General features: G+C 45.9%; 1 protein-coding gene across 6 annotated transcripts in view; it reads left to right on the forward strand.

Moving 5' to 3' along the window:
- Positions 1 to 4,495, forward strand: part of MYT1 (myelin transcription factor 1) — a 65,504-nt gene extending 61,009 nt beyond the window's left edge. For all 6 annotated transcript variants that reach the window (XM_069803023.1, XM_069802994.1, XM_069803014.1 and 3 more), the window contains 2 exons: positions 42 to 185; positions 1,641 to 4,495. In XM_069803023.1, the coding sequence (XP_069659124.1) occupies positions 42 to 185; positions 1,641 to 1,781 (285 nt within the window). In that variant the 3' untranslated portion in view covers positions 1,782 to 4,495. The remainder of the gene's footprint in view (positions 1 to 41; positions 186 to 1,640) is intronic.
- The last annotated feature ends 7,139 nt before the right edge of the window (positions 4,496 to 11,634 follow it).

The raw sequence follows: 11,634 nt of genomic DNA on the forward strand, positions 1-11,634 counted from the left end.
GCTTGAGGGCTGGTAACTCTGCTGTCCTCCTTGCTCTGCAGATCTCCACCATGGAGAAGAACCTGAAGAACATTGAGGAGGAAAACAAAATCATAGAGGAGCAAAACGAAGCCCTGTTCCTGGAGCTCTCAGGGTTGAGCCAGGCTCTAATCCAAAGTCTTGCCAATATCCGCCTTCCGCACATGGTAAGAAACTTTGACAGCGCTCGCTCCAGCCAGCGTGATCGAGGGGGCCATGCCAAACCCTGGTCACGATAAGGCTTATGTACAATTAAAGAGTGGGAGAATTTCTCTACATACACCTACGAGTCCTTTATAAGATCAGTACTTTCGCCTTATCTCTGAAGCTTGCGTTATATCTCCCTTTTGTTGTCATTTTCTGCTGATCTCCCTTTGTAACTATTGTTCTGTCTCATTACATCTGGGAGCATTATCACAAAATAGGAAACTTTATCAAGGGCACCCAGCACCTTTTAGGCTAAGACAGCACAAGCAGAGATCAGGAGGGATTGGATTTCAACGTCAGAAAGATCTTACAGCTCCTATTATAATGTAGGTAGTTTCAATTCAGTTTTGAATAGCTGGCAGCCAAAGAATAGCATTCTTAAAGAGAGTGTATTTTGTTTAATTTAACAAGGTCTAACAGCCCACAGCATGTTACCATAGAATTACTGCAAAATGAAAAGACTGCATTAAAATAGTAAAACCACAAAAGGCTATTAATTACCTTCTCTCTGTTCCCAGGAATGTAATTACTGTTGTCAAAACCAGGTGTGTGTGGGGGGGCTCGCGTTGTTGGGGAAGCTGTCCTCTTACAACTCATAAAGACCATCGCAATGATCAGAGGAATGAGCTTTTGATTTATTTTTTCTGCCATCATTTTTTTTGGGGGGGGGAATCCTTTTCATTGGGGTTTGTATTTAAATTCAGGCTGGTTGGAGAGAAGCCATCCTCCAGCAGAGCAGTTTTGGATAGTATTCACCCAGCTGCCCAACTGGCAGAAAACCGCTCGCTGAGTGCTTTTTTGTAAAGTATTTGACACATAAAGGTCAAATAAACTGTTCAGCAAATATTTTTTCAAGGTTTCAGGCAACTCCAATTAAATAATGCCCACGAGACTTGTATGCTCATTTTATTCCTGTTCTTTTTCTTTCTTCTCCCTTTCTTTTATCCCCATTAACTCCAAGTTAGATACTTGCAAGGTTTCCACAATGCCCCTCAAAAGCAAAATCTGTACCGCAGCACCGTGCTGGCGTGGGCAGACACGAGCCCAAGGTGACCGGGCTTGTGTCCTAACTTTGCCTTTGATTCCTTCCGTGATGTTTCAGCAGTCCTCTTGTCCTCCAGCCCTTCATTTCCATGGCTTAATTCAGCCTCAAGCCTGTCAAACTGCCTGCACGCGCTTAACCTGACCCTGTTAATAGTTCCATGAGGCCAATGCATAAAATTAAGGACCCAGTTAAGACCTGGCAGGATGAGGGTTGCACGATGAGATCCCATATGTGCAGTACCACACGCAAAAAGGCTCCGACGTGGAGACCTTGGGCTCTTGGTACATACACAGACAATTAATTGCAAAGAAACATCTCAGCCTCTTCCTGCTCTACGGCTAACACTTTTATTTGGCTTTTTTGGCTGCAGGAGCCAATTAGCGAGCAGAACTTCGATGCGTACGTGAACACGTTGACCGACATGTACACCAACCAGGAGTGCTACCAGAACCCAGAGAACAAGGACCTGCTGGAGAGCATCAAGCAAGCTGTCAAGGGCATCCAGGTTTAGCGCTGCGGGATGGAGACAAGCAAGCGAACAGACTGTAAGGTGGAACTTTCCCTCCAAGTATTCAGGTTTACAAGTTAGAAAACTTGTTTAATGAATGAAAAAAAAAAAAAGAAAAAAAAAAAAGGACCAAAATGTAACCAAGAGGCCATTTCTGAGACGTGGAACTGATCGAACTCGATGTTCTCGTTTACTTAACTTTGGACCTTCTTGAGAAAAGTGGGATTTTTCTACCTGGACCACGAGGTAGATCAGGATGGAAGGTTAAATTCTCCAGTAGGCTACGGGGCTTGGTAGCTGGTGAAGAGCAGGCATCTTTCATGAGTTGCCATGCTCTTGCAGAGTTGATCCAAGAGTGAAAACGTTACAAGAACAGGGTCTTGTCTGATCCAAGACTAGTGTATGACTGGCTTAAACCCTCATGTTGTCTATGGTCGTATGTCCAGATCACCTACTCACACATGAATTATGTTCTATGTTGCTACAAGTGCTGGAGCTGCAAGCTACCTGTAAATCTGAACCTGTGCTGGGCCTCCCAACCCCGAAGTGTTCAGATATCCACTGGGCATGGGAACTCTGAAGTATTATAAAGTAGCTTATTTTTATTTTCTGAAAGAAATCTGAAGAGCAGTTCTGGATCTCCAGTGGAAAGCGCAATGGAAAAAAGGTTCTCAGGGAAGCTTTTGGAGTTTGCAACTACAGTATTCCTTTGTCTGTCTTAAATATGAGAATAGTTATTATGAATAGGCCAATACCAGATATTTCATACAGAAGAATTCTTTAATGTGTCATGGTCCGGTGTATATGATTTTTTGGAAGTCTGTTTGATGACAGTTCTGGTTCTTTTCATTATTGTGATCATCCTTACAGTGGCGCAGTACTGCCAGTCCAGAGATCATACATCAATGCCAGAGAACGTTTGAGATTGCGATGAACAAAAAAAAAAAAAAAGAAACTAAAACCAACAAAAAGAGAGATGTTAATTGATGGCCAGCAAAGTGCTTACCTACCGTGAATCAGTAGTTGATTTCTTACAGATATCCACAGGGCAATGGGTATTTTTTGGTTTGGTGTTCTACGTTTTGCGCAAAATCACAGCGCAAGCGCCATTCTGCAAAAACAAAAAAAAAAAGTAAAAAAAAAAAAAAAAAAGTATTCAGGTATTGGGTATTCTTCCAAAGAAGCATTCTGTAAGCAGCTCGGTACACGCAGCCCACTGTGCACTTAAAGAACAACTCTATGAATGTCTTTGCGACGCTGCTCTCCAGCACCCGCTCCATCATGCGTGGAGCCAGCCGGCTGTCCCCCCGTGGGTTTGCTCTTCCCCACGTTCGCTCCTGTCCGGAGCTCGCTGTCCCCCTTGCTGCAAACATTTGGGAAGCGGAGGGGGGCAAACCCCCCGCCGTGGGGTCCCAGTGCGGGATGCATCTGCATCCCGCATTCCGCATCCCGCATCCCTCCGGGTGGCGGGGCAGGCAGAGTGGGGAAGGATTTTGCTGACCCATACTAAAGGCAAGACTGTGGTGTCGTTTCGAGCCCAATCCTGCAGATATTTAGGGCATAATCTGCGATTCGGAGAAGTCAATGGAAAGCTTCCCAGCAATTGCAGCGGCCACCGGATCCGGCCTCGAAGCTCACGAGCGACTTGACTCGTGTGGGTTCCCCCGTTGAGTTCAATAGGGCACCTGGCGTGGGTGGGTTTACTCACGTACTTAAGTGTTTGCAGGATCAGACTCCATGAGTTCACTTATTTTAGAACCCATTCCAAGTGCAAAAATACAAAAGAAAGGGAAAGGAAAAAAAAAAAAATTGAGGTGTTAAAAACACAATGTTCTTAACATGTAAATAGAGTCCAAATTGATTGTGACTGCAATTCAGTTAGTATTTAAAAGTAGAAAAATTGCACTTCCTGGAAGAAAGAGAGGAAAAAAAAAAAAAAGTAGTTAGTTTAATTATCCTGTAAATTATTTAATTTTGGCAAGATGTATGTAATTTATATTTACAACAACTTATGTTAACTTTTTGCTATTTATTTAACTTTTTTATTTATTAATTTTATACTTATTTTGAACTGGACACCGCACCATAGAAAAGAAGATAAAAGAAGCAAAAAAAGTTAAAAATTAAAACTTTTGACCATAAAAAATGATATTCCAAAAAAAAAGAAAAAAAAGAAAAAAACCCTATCTACAACTCCTACTTGTAATTTTGATGCAACCAAGTTATTTTTTATATATTTTGTTATTTATTCTTTTAACGATGGGAATTTTTTTAAAGATATTTTATAACCGAGACATTTTGATAATTTTTTGGTTTGTTTTTTTGCGGGGGCAGGGGCACCAGGGGAAGAGAGACTTTTTCAGTTTTTCTTTTCTTTTTCATTCATATTGTTTCAGGCACTGATAACAGTAAATGAAAATTCTGTATTTATTATTTATTTAATATTTAAGTCGGGGAAAAAAATGAACTGTGCTCTTGTTGTATATTTATTTTGTCGTTTGTGTGTCGGTTATGTGATGACTGAGTACTTGTTTATGTGAAGGAATACTGTTAATATTTAAATAATAAAGAGTCACATTGAAAGTTATAGCAGGCTACATGTTATTCTGTGAAAACGAATACTGTGATCTACTTTCCTCAGGAAATGTATTTTGCAGACAGAACTTCCTTATGTACTGGCACGGTTATTTCATAATAAAACCCAGTTCTGTTTGTGACTTTAGTTCCTATGGTCTTTCTTCGAGCTGCTGCCAACGTCCCCGACGTGTCCCCGGTGGGCTTCATCCTCGCTCCTGCACCGTGGCCTGGAGGGTCGGCGTGTCCCCCCACCTCGGACCTGCGGCCACCCCAAACCTGGCTCTTCCCACCTACTAAACTGGGCGATCTGGGAGGGCTTTAGCTTTGGTATCTCTGAAGGCTTTGAAAAATAAGGGGTTGTCACCATCCGGCCAAGCGGGTGCCTAAAACCCGCTAGTGCCATGATGGGGAGAATCAAAAGTCCAAGTGAAGGCAGGTATTCGTTTCGTCGGTTGCTGGAGCCCCTTCCCCGCGGCAGGAGGGCTGCAGGCAGCGTTCCTCCGGGCAGGGGTTGCATCCTGCACCCCCAGAACTCGGCATCCCCGGGACTTCGTGGCTTCGTGCTCCCGCAGGCGACGTGCAAGCAGAGGAGGTGCCATCGGGAGCGGTGCAGGAGATGCCAGCCCTGGGATGGGACATGGAGACGGATGCTTTCCCTTCTTGGATGTACAAAAAGGCTTTGCCAAATTGATCTCTGAGGTTTAGCTAAAATGCCGGGAGACGGCTTGTTTTTGTCAACAAGGTTTCCTCGCTCCTATCTGCCTGACCGCGATGTTCACAGATTACCTTCCTGGAAGAATGGAGCGTTTTTCACTGGGCAAAAGAGTTTATGTTTTGAAGTGGTGGTAATGAAGAGAATTTCTCAACGGTCTCTGCTTTGGAGACGTCATTTCTGAAGTTGCCAAAATTCAGTTTTGCTGTGCCGTAGCTGTAGCTTCCAAGGTGAAATAAGGTAAATCGTATTAAGGCCATTTGGAGCTGAGTGAGATGGGTCGAATGGGAATTTCAGGCAGGTCCATCACCAAGAAATTCAATTTGCTACTTAACTGAGCTGAACTTTCCTGACCATCCCCACGCAGAGGCACGAGTCTCATGTTGAGACAAGCCGGAGACTCCGCTGCAGCACTCCTGGGCTCTGCCCAAGGTAAGCACTCCTCCTGCCTCTGCCTGCGCTCTTTCTCCAGGTTCTTCTATCAGCCTCTGGCTTTCCTCTCTCTGAGCAGTCAGATTTAGGACGTGCTCTGGATGCCCTGGCCATGTGGTCCCAAAAGCTTGAGCAGAATCACCCTCAGGAGCGAGGACTGCTGGAGACTGAGCCCAGACTTCCCAGGAGCTGTGGAGCAGGAGCCCCAAGGACAAGGTCTCTTTGAGGCTTTGCTGGACACAACTTAGAGTTGATGGGGTTTTGTCCTCTCCGCAAAGGGCTGCACGTCTTAAAAGGAGAAAAATGGGGCGACTGACTCACTCAATGGTTCACCTAAACTGGCTGGCATGTTGTTCTTCTGAAGGGCACATAATTGTTTTATGGGGGGTTTCACTAGACTTTGCACCGTCAAGCAGTTCCTTGTGCCAATATTTGATTATGACGATAGAGCTAATAGACGTGCTCGCTTGTCCTTTCTTAACGAATTGGCTGTGCTGTATAATAGAGCGGTTAGATTTGTGTTAAATTGCAGCTTTGGGAGCCATCACTGTGAGATGTTATCTTCTCTGAACTGGCGTCCTTTATCGCAGGGAAGGGAATTGAATTGGTTTAAGATGGTACACTGTCAGTTTATAGGTGTGCTTAGGAGAGCTCTTAAGCCTCCTCCAACACGCGTAGGGTGAGAGCTGAACGGCAGAGAGCGGGTCTTTTGCTTCAAGGATGCAAGGGAAAAGATACTTGTCAGCATGTGGTTGTTTCTAAACACCTCGAGAGCATCATTCGGCTTCACTGATGCCACTGTTAATTGTTAAAAGCTGCTAACGACCCATCCCTCCGTTCTTCTGCTCAAGTGGTACCTTCCACTTGTCAACATTTACCTAGCCTCTCCCCGAGAGCCACGAGCTCCGGCGATGGCTTTCGGCTGTGTGCAGAAAGGCATTTCTTTCCCAGCCTCATGCATTTTTTTCTGACTTTTGGTCCCCCTGCCCCAGAGCTCCTCTGGGTAAAGTCTCAAAGCTCGGTCCTTCTCACCCTGCTCCCGCGACCAAGGTGTCCCAAAGAACGCGCAGCTGGGTGGTCAGGAAGGGGCTGCCTTGTTCTCCATCAGGTTACTGGGGAGAGAAGGTAATTTTGCTCTTCAGAGCTGCCATTTGGCCTTGAATTCACCTTCCTTGGGCCCCGGGGAGATGATGCTGAGGCTGGGGAGCAATGGGATGGGCTGGAGATGACACTGCAGCCAATGGAGCAGCCCCCGGCTGGAAACTGCTCCCCTCCCAACCAGCACTGAGCATCGCTTGGCTGGATTAAAGGCTCTGGCCCGCACTTGTTAACACACTCGCTTCTCCTACACTTTTATGAGAAGATATATCCTGAAACGACCTTCCACTTCGTACAGAAGGGCTCGTGGGATTGAGGCTGTAGGAAAGCATGCGGATGATGCATTCTTCAGGCAAACAGCTCTCGTTATTCCAGATGCCTTCATCCCCTTCTTTCAGTGGGATGAATAAATCACCAATTGTTGTAAAAATGGTAGTATCAGATTTAAAGACATTTTCGACCCTGTCAACAAGGAAGTACAACAGCCATTAAAGCCTGCTTTCATTTATATAACTGCAACGCTCTTTTGTTTGAATGTCAGTGACTATCTGTGATGATCTGAAGCAACACAAGCCATGAAGGGATAGAGCAAGGACATACGCTCTGCCTGAGCTCCAGGATGAGCACGAAGGGCTGGACCACACCGGGAGGACCGATCTACGCTAAGATATGATGTCCGACCCTACAGCATTGTGGCCACAGTTAACTCCAGGATGCCCTTATTAAAGCCAGGAGATGCCAAAACTTTTCCTTGCCTCTTCCTTAATTCCAGCGAGTCCCAGCATCCACCCAAGCTAAGCATGAGGCAATGGCCAAATGGTCGGACTCAAACAGGGGCTAACCTGGCCTTAGCACCACAGGGGAGCTGGTTTTGGCCTGAAGCTCATCAAGGCCAAGATCAAGGATCTGCTCCTCAGGTTTTGCCATTTGCCAGAGGACTTCTTCTTGGGCTTCAACATTTAATAATCCAGCCCAACCATGCTGAGGCTGTTTAGCAATTAAATAACATAAATCCAGAAGCTAGATTAATAAACAGTCTAGTCTGTCTAGAGCAGTCTACAGGGTGGAGAGATAAAACGGTAAAATATTTATTACCGGCTTGGGGATGAAGTCATTAATTTAATAACTACCCATTGCTTTGCTTCTTACAGTTGTTAGCAGTCTGAAGGTTACAGAAGATTAGGTGGGAAACTTACTGCCTCCCTGCTGAGAGGAGCCTTTCCCATGAAAGCCAGAGCCCAGCTCCCATCTGTCACCCCATTACGTTCGGAGGTGGTGAATATATTACCGCGCCGCTTACCGAAATAAAACAAAACAAAATTTCTGCTGGCCACATGGCAACCCTCCACGAAATTTAATGAGGACACTGCCCTTTGTGCGCGGGGCCATTTTCAACAGCTGTAGAGATGAAGGCAGGAGGATCTTTGTTGGCGCTTGCTGCTTGCTCACGACGTGGCTCCCACGGCGAGCCTGGTCCCAACAGTATTGCGAGGGCAGGCGCCTTTGGGGACCGATGCTTTGGCTGCCTCTTGTCCTGAGAGGTCGGGAGCATTGTCAGAGCCTCTCATTTGTGATTTCTCAGCGGGTCTTCACATTTTCAGGAGAGGGAACATGGGTATTAGTTCAGTCCCTGCTGTGATCTGATATTAGGGAGCATCCAGGACTTAGATATATGCATCCCCTTTATAGTGATTATGGCTGGAGTCCCCTGATGAGCGTGCTCCCCCACTGACAACTACAATTTGCAGCAATGCTGCAGCAGAAGTTGGGGCAGGGGAGAGTGAGGGAGAGTGTCTGTGTGCCCTTGGCATATTTTGCCAACCATTTCATCCAGAGACAGCAAAGAGCTGTCATCTGAATGAAGTGCACAAGGGGTAGCGTTTGAGCAGGAGACAGTGTGTGATGTGGGATGTGTGCCCCCTGCCAGCTCCCACTGCTGAGGGGCCAAGACACTGCTAATCCTCCCCGATGACCGCACTGACAACAGGTAATCGAATTGCCTAAATAATTTAATCGAATCTTTAGCCTGCTTTGTAAAATAAAGAAAAATGGGCACATACTGTGAGCATGGGACACAGACCACAGCACGGATGAATATACGGGTGCAGCCACCCAGTCCTCCCAGCTACAGCCCCCCTTGGGGGGGACCAGCTCCAGCAGCACTTAGTGCCTGTCCCTGTTCTTGAGGAAGGCAGGAAAAACAGCTCGGAAAGCACTGAAGGGTGCTGGATGGCTCCTGGAGAGCTCTGTCCTGACGGAGCCGCAGAGCCCATACTCCTCACTCAGCCACCAGCCTTGGAAGAGCCCCTTTGGCCATGGGCATCCCTGGTCCTCCTAAAGCCTCGGAAAGCTGCAGAACCACACGGACCGGGCAAAGCAGAAATGAGCAGGAGCCCCGAGTGGATGCCTTGAGGATGTAAGAGACGTTGACAGGAGACAAGGTGGTCAGTGGTGCAGAAAGGCATCTGTGCTCTCTGTTAACACAAGAAGCAATGATAAGCGCCCGCCTGCAGGTCATGCAGCGACAGACACTGATTTTTACCTTGCACCATTTGGTGTGACTGTAGTTCTGCTACCAACGCAGAGAGCACCAAGTAGCCTTGTTTTCAGGTAATTTCCAGGTGATCTGGTTGACTCGAATGCCCAGGAGAGAAAGGAAAACAACATCCCTGAAATAATATTCTGGTTTCTGCAGGCTCCCACAAAGGAGAGGCTTGCGTAAGGTTTGTGGGCAGCTCAAAGCAGATGAGTATGAAGCTGGGTCTCCAGGCACTGGAGATGAGAAGCTCCGTACAGGTGGATCAACTGTGATGTCTTGGCCAAGACTTTGCACTATGGTTTAATGACATCAGGCTGTGTTTTAGCACAGAGAGAGTGAGATTTTAGCGGTACTTTAAGGAGGATAGGGAGGAGAGGGAAAGAGAGAAAAAACGCTTGTGAATCAGACAGGCTTCATCAGTGCTGAATGGCACAACAAACCTGCAAGATATTTCTGTTCTCACCAAAAAGTAACAAACATTTCTGCAGAGTGTTAACCTCAATTTTTCCCTCACAACAGACTAATTTGCAACTGTCAGCACAAGCACCTTTGTCCTGACCATCCCGTACTCTGGTACACATCCAGCACAGGCAGGGCTAACTGCAGAGGCTTTACCCCAGTATCATGTCATCGCATTACCCTTTCATTTCTCTTATCAACACCACCATTCAGTTCCACTCCTTATTCCCAGCCGTTATCACAATGAGCCAAGAAAGTGCAGAGCATCAGCCAGGAGAAAAAAAAAAAAAGAACAGGTGAAATTCTGATGTTGTCAGCTAAAATAGTTTCCAGATGAGCTCTGCCCACAAAGAAGCTGAATCTTGGTGATTTTGTTGCCAAATTTTACATTTGCTCCCTCTCCCCCATCCCTCCTCTCTGCTGCAAGCTGAAAGTGGAGTCCTGACACTGCAAAGTGTTAATAGAATTAGTCTCCTGCTATAAACTGTTCACTGGGGCTTGTTAGCTCAATTGTTGATGCTAAATTCTTATCAGAGCCACCTAAAAGAGCATTAATCAAGAAAGGCTGAACTCCCTGCCTGGGTCACAGAAATTTAATTAAACCCCAAGTAAAACTGGAAAATCATTTTGAAAGAGAAGAGACGAATACAAAATGCTTTTCATCATTTGACTCTGCATCTTCGTAGTTCAAACCCTCAGCCATGATTTCAAAGAGAGTTTTGCTAGAGCAAAGCCTGAGTGAAACACAGACAAGGCTTCCCTCAGTGCCTCCTTTAACACAAGGTCCTGATGCTCATCCAGGGTAAATGAAATATGGAAAACCACTGATTAAGGCCTGCTAAGGACCAGGACCCACAAATGCAAAGGGGCAGAATGCCCTTCCAAGTAAAACAGCGATCTCCTTGAGTAAGGTTGTGTTATGGTTATTGGTTTATGGATTTGTATCTATTTTCCATTTGCTGTGCAAAAAGGCTCATGCAACAAACCATTTATTCAGTAGACGCAGAGAAATATTAGTACAGGTGTCTAGTACGACCTTGTGTGGGATATTGTGTGTAGTTCTGGGACCTCTCTTTGGAAAAAGAAAAGATGAATTTATCCTTGAACAGGTGTGGGGAAGGACTGGCAGAGTGATTAGCAGAACAGAGAACCTATCTTAGGAGAGGAGATTAAAAGAGCTTGGCTTGTTTAGCCTAGAAAAACAAAGGTTAAGAGGGGATATGATTACTCTTCATAAATACATTCAGGGTGGGAGGAACGGGAATGATTTATGTTAGAGGATAATACGGGTAGGGGATCAAATAAGGCGCATCTTGGCCAGGAATAAATTTCCATTGGAAATCTGAAGATGTTTTCTTATTGTTGGAGGAGGGAGGTTTTGGAAAGGCATTCTGTGCAGGATGCCTGAGCCCCCGTGGATTTTAAGGGGAAATGGACAAACGTTGTGGCTGGCACAGCCCAACATGCCAGTCTGCAGATAGGATATATAGGACCACCAAAGCCAAAGCAGGAGCAGGAAAACGTGATATGGCTGCTGTTTGGTTGTATTTTTATTATTTATGAATCCATAAAATCTGTTGATTTTATTTAATCCAGGAATCACTTAAAAGATCTAGAAATCATTTTCTTCCCCTGTAAGTAAGAAATGCTTGATTTTTTGAGATTCTTATATGGCAACCCTCTCCTAAATCATGGCAGATGGACCATAACGAGACAGGAGAGAGACAGGACACTGAACGGGGCTCACCGGTGCTCCTGGCAGTACCAAGAAGAGATGAAGCACCTCGCTGCTGTATGTCCCCAACGGCAGGGACCTCTGGTGACACTTTCTCCCACTCTCAGCCAGGCTGCACCATCTCCTGGCTGCTTTCTTTTGACGACGCAGTTAAGTGAGATGAATCCAGGTCTTTACGAGCCCTTCTTCCAAGTGGCAGTGGTTATGCATGGTGCAATACAGTGGAAATCAAGACATATGTTCTTCCTCTTGCTTCAGCAATTACTCACAGAGCCCCTCGATGAAGTGAGGCAGGAGGATAGCT

The sequence above is a fragment of the Haliaeetus albicilla genome, chromosome 2 (assembly GCF_947461875.1).
Source record: "Haliaeetus albicilla chromosome 2, bHalAlb1.1, whole genome shotgun sequence".
NCBI lineage: Eukaryota > Metazoa > Chordata > Aves > Accipitriformes > Accipitridae > Haliaeetus > Haliaeetus albicilla.